The sequence below is a fragment of the Silurus aristotelis genome (genome assembly GCF_946808225.1).
Source record: "Silurus aristotelis genome assembly, chromosome: 11".
NCBI lineage: Eukaryota > Metazoa > Chordata > Actinopteri > Siluriformes > Siluridae > Silurus > Silurus aristotelis.
In genome coordinates, this window is record NC_139584.1 from 10200218 (window position 1) to 10214049 (window position 13832).

Consider the following 13832-nt stretch of genomic DNA (forward strand, 5'->3'; position numbering starts at 1 on the left):
GTAACCTGTGTCCTGGTAAAGGCCTCAGCGGGTCCATAACCAATCCCAATCAGTGGAAGACAGGAATGGCAGTATTTTAATTTTTTTCTTTAAAATTGGCCTAAAAACCTAAAAGGCCTAGGAGTCGTCTTGTATTTTCTGACCATCTTGCATATGCTGCTATTTATTGAATTTAAAACACCTCAGATACAAGATTGAAATGAACTGAATTTCAAATGAGTTTCAGGGTGTAAAGTACCAGGATTAAAGTTGAAATCTATTGAAAAACTAGGAATTCGGAGTAATCTTTGCTGGCAGAAGCCGATGTTGGACTACATATCCATAAAATAGTGCAGACCACATTTAAAGGGTTTTGAATCCAGAACTTGGTTCTTTCTTTAGACTGGTGCTGGGATAAAATCATTGCTATGTGCTGTACCCCTGTGCCAGTCTGCATTTCATTTTTTAAATCAAATAATGTTAATTTTGGAGTAAAGCATTTGTTAAGTTTTGATTTATATGAGGGAGACGATTACTTTCTAGGTGCGTTCTGGAACTGCGTTATGTAACTTTAGAGACTTCACTTTGAGGACTTTTAGAGTTTACTACAATATAAAAATCACTTGAGCGTGTCAAAGCGGTCCAATCGGGTCAAGGTAAAGTCCACTAAAGCCAATAATGAATTACACTGAGAGTCAAAAAGCTATAAAAAAAGAGCCCTGAAAGAGGAAAAACATTCCAGACTGTTCCAGTCATCAGCTTTGATGCCAATTCTTTATTACCTGTGAGTAGCATAGACTTTGCTAAAATCAGCATAAGAGCTTTGTTACAGGACAGAGAGAGACAGAGAGGTGATGTGAGTGATATTATACAGTGTGACAATGCTTCTGTGTTCAGGGTGAATTTTACAGTGGTGAAGCACCGAACAGTACCATGACGTGAACATGCGACAGCAACACTGATGACGCCCCCTTCCTCTCCAGGACAGCAGAGTGCATAGAACAACTCCGATTTGCTGTTTGCATTGTAAGACTCGTTCGATTCCTGACACCCCAAAGCGCACAGGATGCCTAAAACAAAAGAGTGCTAGCGTGGGTTTTAAGGACTGCTTAGTAAAATATAACATCTGTATGTATAAATATGAAACTCAGAATTAAACAGGGATTTCTCTGCCATGAGAAAGAGGACTATTTATTTTTCCTTTATTGATCCTGGAAAGCATACATATTTTAAACATATTCCTTTTAGGGAGGAGGGTTTAAGTTACAGGTGGAAGGAGGTACTTAGAGTGAGGCATTAAGACAAAAGACCAATTCCAACACTCGGACACAAGCCTCCTGTCCTTACACACTCTGTAAATGAAAGGACAGGAGGTTTGTTCTAAATATTGTACTGCAGTCAGTAGTTGCTGATCGAGACAGACAACAGTTCTCTGCTTCTCTTAAGGACAATTAAACCGTACTCACAAACACCAAAAAACAAACAAAACAAAAAAAAAACACAAAGAAAAACCACTACACTGTACACACCCTTGCAAAAGAATTTGGATAGACAGGTCAGATGAATTCACATAAATGCAATAATGGCATCATTTTGCCAGAAATTTTGATCCAGACTCCCTCTAAGCTTATGTCTGACCCTCCTCCAATAACTGAGTCCTTTTACAAACCCAAAATTGAATGGAATCACATCCTCTTAGTAACATTGATAGAGCAAGTTCCATGACTTGGTTTTTTTTTGTTATTTTTTTTTTTCTGTTTTCTTTTTTCAGAGTTTGGGGGTCTCCCTCTGGTTAGAGAACAGCATGTGGTTTTCTTTTTGACCGGTTCTGCATTGAGAGAGGAAGAGAGCTGGAACCAGGCACGTTCTAGGCATTCTGCATCTCTTTGCCAATCTTGTAGCTGAGAATCTTGTTCCAGTCGATCTTGGTGCGGGTGACAGGGAGCTGTCTGCGCAGAGCTTTGAAGGTCGTGTCCGACATCGTCTGGTAGTTCTCACTGATGGCAGTCTATTGTGAAAAGTTGAAATGTCACTTATCTGAGAGATATATATCTTATAGTTACTAACACCTGAATACCAGATCTGCAGCTTATATTTACAAAAGGAACCAATGAAAGCCTTTATCAGAATCAGGGTTATTGGCCAAGTGTGTTGACACACACAAGGAATTTGGTTCCAGCTGTTAGTGATTTAAAAGTACAGACAAATAAAAACAAAAATTTACCTGGTAATCATTCTCTGCATTTTCAATTATTTTTACAAATTCCTTCGCGGTCGATTCTTCATCCTGTAGATAAGGAAAAATAACAAAATATTGTCCCATACCAGCATTAAAGGATCTGAGAGCAGAAATACTAGTATAAACAAGATTTGAAATGTTAACTTACAGAAACTATGATGGACTCCTCCACCTCTTTATGACTGACCAGCTGCACATTACCATCCTCATAATAATGCACCTGTCACAGCACAGTCAGCAATAAAGAATTGCACACAGTCAAATACAATCCAAATTTTTTATTAATATTTATATATATATATATATATATATTTATTATATATACATACATACATACACACACACCCCAAATGAGAGTCAGGGGCACTGCTTTAAATCATACTCCTAACAAGTACATTTACAAAATTCATAGGAAAATTAAAAAAGTGTTCTTTATCTTGCTGGAAGGGCACTTGTTGAAGCTGAATTCTCACCTGGATTTTCAGCACCCCCACCACTTGAGAGGAAGACTGGTTGATGGTGAACTTCCATTCTGACCTGCAGCGCCCATTCCTATGCACGTGCACACAAATATCCCATTGCACAAATGTTTATGTTGTCCATGAACATATTAGTTGTACTGAAACCATATTAGAAGCACAACTATATGCTATTCGATATGCTATTCTGACAGTAAACTGAATTCAGGCTTGTAAATGCCCGCAAACAGGCAATAAAATGTATATAAGCATGGAATTTTGGGAAAAATTCTTTACCAGAAGTTTTTAGGCTGAAACTGATGTCCTTCGATGCAGGCAATAATGGTCTTCTGTCCATCCACTGTTTTTCCATATACCTGTTCAAAAACATTACATTGAACACCAATCATGATCACTAAATTGTACTCAAATTCTTCACACCCATATATATGCGTGTTCCTGCATGTGTACCGTGCACACTCCGGTTGGGTAATGCTCCTTGACGTATGCACTAAGTGCAGTATCACAGGCGTCTCTCCAGGAGTGCAGCGCAGTCTCACCCTGGTAGGGCTGCGGATCACAGGCCTCCTTACGCAGGTGATCAAAACGGAATGACCTGCGGCTCTGTGGGTCAAAGAAGCGCCCCTGACCCAAATCCCCATGCTCCGTAATCAGAACCTAAGAGAGGAAAAGTAATTATTTACCTAGAGATTTTTTTTTTTTTTTTTTTTTTTTTTTTTTTTTTTAAAGGTCCCACATAGAGCAAAAGAGGAAGTTAGTCTATAAAACAGTTCTGCCATAAATGCACAACCTGCAGTGCAGGTTTTAACAGCCCATAAAAGCACAGGACAATTTCCCACATAATAAACTGATTAAATATGTTTCATGTACTGGTATTAGCAGCCGTTAGACCAGACAAACAATGAGATGGTAATGGACCAATTATAATACGAAATATAAAAGTTAGTTTAAAAAAAAAAAAAAAAAAAAATCCTGACAGGCAGACTAAAGGTTAAAGTAAATAATGAATAAAATTATCTATAAGGAGGTTTTAATAAATAATTGCCTGAGCAAATGAATTCACACTGCTCCATCTCATGGTGTCATATGATCCGAGCTGACTGAAGATAGAATGTTCCTAAATGACAGAACTGTGACTCCGTACTGAGACATACACTATAAGTATAAGTAAAATAAACATTTAAATATTAATAATTTTTCTACACAGACATTATGCAAGAGCAAGGCAAGTAAATCATCCTTAATCATTTTAGTTCAGCCAGAATAGGTCACTCAAATCAATGGAAAGTGACCACCATATGACCACCATTGGACAGATATTTAGGAGGATGACTATTTCTAGCACAGCAGTGATACTGACATGCTAATGTGTAAGGTATTGGTATACGTGTTTTTTTAACAACATTACCATTTAGAAATTAATGTAATTACAAACAATGCTTGTTACTCCACTTTATACATATGCAGTGACTATCTAATCCTAGTCATTGCTATCCATTTCTGAACAAATGACTGCTATTGGCCAGATATTTTGGTTGGCAGACTATCCTCGACCCTTCACTGTTAGAGTAGGGTGCTCCTAACCTTGCTACGGTAATTGATTAAAGGGAGCGACAAATTGTGGTTGGCAACAGATTGTCAGACTGTCAGCAATTGTGCAGTTATAGACATTTAGTCACACTCAAATAAACTGGACATGTACATCTTGGCTATAATGTGTAAAAAAAAAAATAAAAAAAAAAAAAAAAAGAAAAAGGACTCTCCATCGGGAAAATTATACACCAATAAAGTAACGCCTGTAAGAATTTTCTTTACCAAAGGGGACATGGTAAATCTAATCAGTACAGTGTCTAAAAGTTGTGAATCTGACACATAGGACAGACATTTAAAAGTACATTGTCTGTAGTACGTTAGGAACTACTCTTACCGACTCCTCCGAATTTTCCAGTTTAACAGGGGTGAACTGATCCATATTATACTGGGCAAAGGCACTGTGAGAAAGGGTGAAAAAGTGAAAATGAGATGAAAAATTCCTATACACAAAGAATAAAACTAAGAGTGAACCAAGACACTTACTGTGCTGCCCCCTCCCTGAGGAGGTTGTCATTGTTGAGTAGAAGCCGCACATCTGTAAGAAAGGCAAAATAATTTAGCAATCAAAGCTAGCATATTGTTAGACTTCTACAAAACAGGCACACCCATGCAAATATATCAAACTACGATCAATCCTAGAGAAAAATATTAGCAGAAATTTCAGTATTGTTGAGGATGTGTGCGTGTCAGGACATCTTCAGGGTGAGTAGGTGTTTCTATAGAATACTCATGACAAGTGGATCCTAAAATTGTTTGTTAAATACAGCATTATTCATTTGAATAACTCCCTCTGAGACGACATTGAAGCTTACCATTGAAGACTTCGTTGAACTCGCCAGGTGGAGCATGGGTAACAAAGTTAGCTGCTATGCGGACCTGCGCAGAGAAAGCGTTTGGCGCATGGAAACCATTTAGTTAAAACTCTTATAGCAATGACCCCTACACTGTTCATGTCCCAAAGGTGTGGCGAGTTAATAAACAGAATGTGCTGGAACGTCACTGAGAAAGGCAGGCATTATGCTCTTCCTTAACACAAACAACTGGGGCCACATCTACATGAACACTTGTAAATCTGAACCAGTCACCTCACCCCAAACGATGGGTTTGGTTTTTCATCCAGGAAATTGTGTTTAAAAAAAAAAAAAAAACAGCCCAGATTTTTTACGTCTAGACTTCCTAAATGGTGCAATCTACAGTAAAAATATTGTGGTAGACAAATACAAGTTTCTGCTTGACTTTTCTGTTAGTATAATCTGACTGGAAGTCTGGTCCGCTTGATCATTTTATTTATTTTTTTACTTAATTTACTTATTTTTTTTACAACAAAAAAAAAAAGTGTATTTATTTTGAGATGTTTTGCTTGACATTATAGTGGTCCTTGTTTCATTAAACATGCCTTGTTAAAATTTGCTACATTTTAAAAAGCACACGAGTAAAAAGGAGCTGTATATTGCGGGTTAGTATCCAGACAGCCACATCCAAAATCAGTGATCTGTCCACAGACTAACAAGCCCAAAGAAATTTTATTTTTAAGACTTGTATTACTGCTCTTTCTCAGTACTAACCAATGAGCTAAACAGCTTTCTATCCCGATCATGAAGTGGGAACTACAAAGGTGCAGTAGCACTTCCTCCATTTAAGCTACAGATCAACATAAAAGGACTAAGACTAGCCTAAATGAAACACACAACAAACCACAGCCAAGCAGCTGATTACCCTTACATGGATCTTATGCTGAGATGAAGAAAAAAAGGGAACCACTAAAAGAGCTGGTGTTAAAACAGGTTTCTCTAGGTAACAATATCTGCCGGCTCAAGAGGTAAGCTTATGTTTCATGCCTCAGTGGAGATAAAGAGTGGCTGGACAAAATATCCTAAAAATGTCAAGGCCTTAATACATTAGCCTGTTTAATCCATACAATAGTTAAATATTTTAAGATAAAAAAATTAATAAATAAACTTTCTACCATGGGCATGTTTTGATACCACTATCTGAAAGTTCAGATATAAACACAAACAAATATCCTTTTAATAATAAGAAAGACAAGTATACAGACTGCTAATTTATGACCAAATCTACTTCTCTTGCAGGTCTTGGTTGGGGAAGTTAGGGAAATCAAAACATTCTGATCACACTGACACATAAGCCAGTGCTGCCCCATAATAATACACAGACAACAATAGTGTTGCATTACATTATTGTTACAGTTGTTTCCATATGCGCATGAGCCAGACATTAATGAAAAGTGAATTAATATTTTAAAAGAATACATTTCAGTAGTTGCACGTGAATTTTTTAACAATCCAATGGATCTAAAAAGTTGGATCTCAATAAAAGTATGAGCAGACAACTAAATTAAAACATTTGTCAAGATATATTTATTCATTTCTACACAAAGCCCTGTGTTTGTAATTTTCTGGAATAACACTGAATAAACTTATTTCAACTATTTTATGTTAATCTATATATTTGTCTCTTTATTTCATTCATTATTATTATTTTATTTAATGATTTTAGAAAAGCTCTGCTCAGGGACTTTTGACAGACCCCAAGACAAATCCAAAAGCTTCAGGTTAATATTATGGTTATAATAAAAGGTTTATTATTATGTTGATTATTTGGATTATCATCAATCATTAATTAATTATTAAGGAAGTCTTAGATCAGGAAGTCTAACTCTGTGCGCTTAAGCAATTGTATTACTTACTTCCTAGAAACACATCCTGCTAATGTCTGCATGCAAGGTTTCAGACGCCATGACAAAACCAAACAAGCGGTACTATTATTTGCACAAGCACGCAGATAAGTCCCAAGTTGGCCGACTCAAAGTCAATGTATTTGCTAAGTAAAGACGTTAGTAACTTTAATAATCCTCCGTCTCTGGGCGAGCTGCATATTAAAGTTACACCCCACCCCGTGTCTGTAACTAGTTTCTCAGCGAAATCAAACCCTACAGTAGAGTGAGAATAGAGAGGACTATTTATGGCAGCTAGCTAGCGACTCGGCGCTACTTCCTGTACAGTTAGTCATTTTGACAAGTTAAGCGAGCTAACGCCCGGCTAACTCCTTGAACCCAGACGCGTTCAATCAAAGCAGCGATTCCGGAACCCTCGGTGCATAACCAAAAGAGATGTTCATCCATATCGCCTACTGGATGGACCAGCTGAAAGAAGTGTCAAATGAAATTAAATTCTAAATAAAGCCAAATATTCGCTTCGTTAGCAAAACAAGGACTGTTTACTACTAGGCTGGGCATTCCCTAAACGGGCAGCTATCGTGTAGCTTCCTGTGTAAGCTAAGTAAGCTAACCAAGCTAACGAAAGCGCTAGCCGGCTAAACGCGGTCAGATTTTTCCCTGAAATAGGCACCGAATTAACGCGAGTCGCTAGATATGAATTTAGAAGCTGCAGAATACTTCACATAGGACTTTTTGTTGCTTTCGACCGCCGTTAAATGAAGTATAACCCGTTTACCTTCTCGTCGTCGGAGAGCGGTTCCTCAAAGTCGGTCATCTTAGCTCTAGCAGACCTGCCTCAAAACGCAATGCATCTTGGGTACCAGCCTGTCACGTCCATTACCATAATAGGTCAGGAGAATCTGATTGGTCCAGCGAGGAGCGCGAGCTACAGGAGCTCATTACAGCCCTAGAGAAGCGTTGATCAAAATGAAACTAAAATTATTTACAACATAATTATAAACTCTTCAGGTGTAACGCGCCCCGCTCTAAAGGGATAAAAGCTAATCAAAAAGGTCAGGGTTTATTAAAATACTACACATCTCTTTCTCAACACTTAAAATATGCAGCTAAACGCATCCGGACCAACGCGGTGCAATGCTGCACTCTGATTGGTAAATAGATGAGCCTTAATGTACAGTAAAGAGCAGCTCGAACAACAGATCCGGCATCCTCGTGTGCTTATCGTTTCTTTTGCAATAAAAGGGCGTGTCATGATGATCAGTAAAAAACAAAAATAAGCAAAAAAAAAAAAGATGCTGTTGAAGGAACAATTGTCTATAATTAATGTCTCATGAATGTTAAATGTAACTGAATAAATAAAATGAAATGCATATGCATTATATTTGAAAGTAGTCAACGTGCAGCTTGTATAGAAGTCTACATCTACTGTCCTCTAAAAACAACTCAACACACATCCATTATTGTCAAGATAGCTGACAACAAAAGTAAGTACACCCTAAGTGATAACAAGTGTACATCACATAGCTATGCAAAGCTACATGTCCTGTTCATCATGTTCATGTTTTTGTCTGCTTGACACGACCATACAAATTTTGTATCTTGTATTAGAGCAGTTAAATGTGATGCTTAAAGTACAATTCTCTCATACTGACCACTGGATGTTCAGCAAATACTCTCTGAGGATTTGAGTATTAGATTTGTTGCTCTCCACAAAGATTAACGAGGCTATAAGAAGATCGGTAACACCCAGTTGAGTTCAGGGTCATACAGAGGTTTTCCAAAACGGGTTCAACTCGGAACAGGCCTCGCAAGGATCGATCAAAGAAGTTTAGTCCTTGTACTGTGCATCAGGTGCAGAAACTGGTTTTAAAAAACAGATGCATGAGTGCTACAGCAATGCTTCAGGGGTTGCAGAAGTGGAAAGTCCGCTCGTCAGTGGTCAGACCATACGCCACACACTGCAACAAGTTGGTTTGCATGGCCGTCGTCCCAAAAGGAAGCCTCTTCTGAATTTGGCTCACAAGAAAGCCCACAAACAGTTTGCTGAGAAAAATTTTGGCTCAGATTGTGTCCAGCATGTGTGGCGACACCCTGGTGAGGAGTACAAAGGAAAAAAAGCTGAATGAGGCTGCATAAGTGCTGCTGGTATGGGGGAGCTGTGGTTCATTGGGGAAACATGGATCCCAACATGTACTGTGACATTATGAAGCAGAACATGATGCCCTCTCTTCAGAAACTGCAGTTTTCCAACACAATAACGACCCCAAACACACCACCAGGATTACAACTGCCTTGCTGAGGGATCTAAAGGTGATGGAGTGGACAAGTATGTATCCAGACCATACCCCTATTGAGCACCTGTGATTTTTTAGACATAAAATCATACTTTTGGATTAGCAAGTCTACTTCCAAAAGGAAAACAACAGACAAACTGGATACTCAAGATTGGGAAGTTGTTTTGAAGAATTAGGAGAGACCAGAGATGAAGAAACAAATAGAAGAAAGAAACTTTCAAAATCTGATGAGATTAGGGTTTCTTCTTTGAAAGACATCCAGAATTCCAGCAAGGACCTGGCTGAGCATTTGGCAGCTTCAGAATGGCAAATTTATCTTTCTACTGTCCAAATAAGCTTGCTCAGGAATGGTCTATCTGGAAGGTTAGCAGTCAAGAGGCCACTTTGTATAAAGCAGAACAGGGTAAAAAGACTAAAATAATCTAAAGCTCACAAAGACTGAAATAAAGATCAGTGGGAAAAGTATTTTGGATCAACAAAACCAAATTTGAGATTTTTGGGTCTAATCGTTGACAATATGTGAGAAGAATAGCTATAAGAATGTTTGTGGCCTTAAATAAAACATGATTGAGCGTCTGCCCTGGTTTGGGGCTGCAGTTTGTCAGTGGTATTGGCGATATTGTCCCAACTGATGGGATCATGAATGCTGAGAGGTTACAGACAGGTTTTAATTCATTATTCAATTCCTTCTGGAAAGCATTGTAATAACAGTCCCAAGCACAATGCTAATGCAGTGAAATCATATTTAGAGAGAAAAACTGCTGAACGCTGACAATCCTTGACTGGCCTCCAAATAATCCAGGAGAAATAATAATACAAATAATAAATGATAAAAATAAAAGAAATAAAAGACAACCTAACTCTAAAAAAGGAAAGTGATTATATATATTCTTTTTATCTGGTTACAAAAGTTCTAATGTTATGCATTTCACATGCCTAATATTTCAGACAATAAAATTTTTTCTTGCCAAGCTGTTAATTAATTTTCTTAGATATACAAAATGTATGTATTTTATTTTAATGCAGAATTTTAGCTCCAGTACATTTTCATTTAAAGAGAGACTAACCAGGAGGTGGCGCTGTAGATTTGTAGAATGTAAAAATGTTGGTTTCACTCGCAGGAGGATGTCATTTAACGGAAGGCGCCTCTAAAAAGCTAAGCACCTTTCTTCTTTTTTTTCTTTCTTTTAAACTAAAGCAATGGGAAGGGAAAAAAAATCATGGACCTTTTGCGATAATATAATTGAAATATAATTAATGTATGTGCTTTTTGAATACAATTTAAAAACAGAATAGGAATGTAAATCACATTTATTTATAGAGCTTTTTAGATTATATAAAAATGTATTAATAAGAGTTGGTAGTAGTTGTAGCAAATCCCTCCCTAGATAGATAAATCAAAACATATTTGCCAATATAAGTGATCAAACGTGCATGTTACTGATAAATATGCTGTATTTGGAGGACAAGAGACTAATATTTTGAAGATGGAGAGAAGAAAAGCTGAAAATCTTGATTTTAAGAAAGGTGGTAAGGGATTAGACCTCAACTTTAGGCCCTGGAACTAATCTTCTTGGAGAAAAGAAAGACAGTGAAAGACATGCACTGGGAGAAGAGTGAAACAACTCTCCCTGTTGTTCACGATTGTGTAATATGCTGTGAAAACTTATCTGTGTCCATTCATTTGCTGCTGACTGCCAGCAGCAACTCAAAAAGCCGAAGTGTTCCTCCAAAACTGACCTGGTGAAGACTGTATTTTCTGTGTGTGTGTGTGTGTGTTGGAACATAAAATAAATTTCAGATATTTCATAAACCAGCATGATATGATTTGGGGGCCCAGTGGACGTCAGCTTGTGACATCAGAGGGAAAGGGTGATATCTCCTGGGTTTGGTCTGAAGAAGTTGGAGAAAGAGGGTGATTTCTAAGAAAAACGAATCAGAAGGAGACTAAGCTGAATCAGTGTGATACACCATCAGTCAAGAGCAAATGGACAGAATCCAGACTGAAACAAGACTCTGAAGTGACATCAGCCTGACCAGATTGGACACACCATATATTGAAATCAGACAGAATCCATACCGAAAGGAACACCAGTCTTTGCTGAAATAATATTGTTTCCAGATTGTTCATAGTCATCCGCTGTACCACACATCACTAAAACTACATTGCATTGTACAATAATAATGGACTCACTATTAAGGGCTGTCCTTCCAGATGTCATGTGTCATCTATGTATGCATACTGTATATGTAGAAAACACATGCCTTCTGGATATAGTCTTGACTGGTGAGTCTATTTTATATTCCATACTGTATGTTATTATATGTTGCTATTTATGATCGTTTACAGTAGGATCTGATTCAGCTTTTTTGTTTAGTTAATCCAGATGCTGTGGCTCATGTGCTGTATGCTGCATTTGTATTGTACATATTGTATTGTTTTGCACTACTGGAACTGCAGACACACCAGCCTTCATGCATTTTGTACTGGGGTTCCATTTTTTAACATAACTCTTACATTATCTTTTATTTATTTATTTATTTATTTATTTATTTATTTATTTATTTATTTATTTATTTTACAGTTGTTGTTTGTTTGTATGTTTGGAATAAAAAAAAAAAAACCTGATATAGTTTTTAGCTGAAATAAAGACATATAGAAGTCAGTGGCGGGCGGTTTTCTTCAAAATGGATTTTTAATTATGTCCAAGACCAAATCAATTTATCTTCCTCCGTAGGCGTTAAAAAGTCTAACTCAGATGTATTAATGTGTGCAAAACGCTACAGATGTGTTTTGCTAGTCGAACTTGGCTGTAAAAGTTTCCCTCTGACCAACCAATCAGAAGACGGAAAAATGCTGACGCTATTCTTGGCCAGCTAGCTGCCCTGTGAGGCAAATATGAAATCTGATTGGTTAAAAAAACAGATTTATTTCTTATATTGACTAGGGTAAAAAGGCCTACAGGACAGACTAGGAAGGCCCTGGGCAGATTAGATTGACATGGCAGCACATAGAGGCTGAAATCTGAATGGACAAAAAATCTAACATCCACATGCACTAACTGGAAGCAGTGCAGCTGAGAGAAACGCTACAAAATGAAGAGAATAAACTGTGGGAAATAAATTAATAAAATTTAATGGAACAAATATCAAAATTTAGGTTGCAAATGTAGGTCAGTGCTTCTGAGTTTAAGTCACCACTGCTAGAAATATAGACATGTATTGTAATGGTGACATAAAAGTGGCTTCATGTGTGTTTTCAGTTTGAATAGCTGATTAACAGTGAAAATGTCAGCCATGTGAAACACTTCATTGTATCTACACGAGACAATAGACAAGCAATTTGTAGAAGTTCTATACCAAAATGTGCTTTTATTTTGATTGTGTATCTTCTATTCTCAGGTTTATGAGGGTGTAGTTGAACCGTATAGTAGTTGAACTGACCCAGATCATGTCTTACACTTGTCACAGAATTTACATTATGCTGTCTTGTCTTGTATTTTGCAAAATGGTCCTTGAAGCACAGTAATGAGGTGACAATAAAATGCTTGACATGTTTTGCCACATTTACTGGCAGACCAGAGGTAAGCGTGCACAACTGTGACTCAACCCGGCTAACGAACAATAACAATCATTTAGTGAGAACCATTTCTGGTTCTGTGAATGCTTTAGTCATGGTCTTTGACTGATAGATATAGAGAGAGAGAGAGAGAGAGAGAGAGAGAGAGAGAGAGAGAGAAATGGAAGAGACAGAGATTCGGGATGATGTGCAGCCTTTTGTCGCTTGTCAAGCTGTTGGTATCTGAAGCTGCAGCTGCTCCCACGGAGATTACCTCTGGACACACAGAGCCACAAGACAGAAGCAAACTGGAACCAATGTGTGTGTGAACCCCCTGCATCATCCCACTACTTTGCTTTACACTGCAACATGGGGAGAAACGGGTCTATTAGATTAATATTTTATGCATTTTTCTATCTATTTATCTATCTATCTATATATCTTTCTCTTTTATGGCAGAATAGCAAGTAAACCAAGCTAGCGTGGTAGTAAAATAAGCTAATGGTTAATATGCCTCATACAGGCATAATAAAAGGGAGACACGCTCATGGCAGTCATTTAGCTGTTGATGCTTGTCTGTCCACCATTAATCTCAATGTCAGTAGCACAAGTCCATGTCTAAAGGCTTTCTTTTTCAGGCCTAAAAGAGTGTCGGATGTTTTTTTATTGCATTTGCATTAGTAAAAAGCAAAGAATGAGGAGGAGTTTTGGAAAAAAAAACTCTTAGTTTAATGCCCCACTAAAAGCTAGGCTTTTAACTAAGCTTTATAAGGTCATGAATGATGTTAAGAGCTTCAGGCAGCAGAGGGAATGTCAGATTGAGGCAGTATTTAAGTGATTTTGACCTTCTTCTGCATGTTTCAGGCAGCACAAACCTCTATTACGGTTAGAAAATTTGTCATTAAAATAACCCTATAAAGTTGAAATGAACTTCTGAAAGTTTGGTTGACTCGCATGAACTATAAATGCGGGTGAGCAAGCGGGGTATGTT

General features: G+C 37.6%; 1 protein-coding gene across 1 annotated transcript; it reads right to left on the bottom strand.

Moving 5' to 3' along the window:
* Nucleotides 1–725: 725 nt before the first annotated feature.
* Nucleotides 726–7920, bottom strand: capza1b (capping actin protein of muscle Z-line subunit alpha 1b). Its single transcript, XM_083555445.1, has 10 exons — nt 7764–7920; nt 5103–5166; nt 4774–4825; nt 4625–4688; nt 3148–3354; nt 2974–3053; nt 2692–2770; nt 2367–2438; nt 2204–2266; nt 726–1987 (listed from the first exon to the last, which is right to left on the bottom strand). The coding sequence occupies exons 1-10, from the start codon at nt 7800–7802 to the stop codon at nt 1847–1849; spliced, it is 861 nt and encodes a 286-aa protein (XP_083411571.1). The 5' UTR covers nt 7803–7920; the 3' UTR covers nt 726–1846.
* Nucleotides 7921–13832: the final 5912 nt, after the last annotated feature.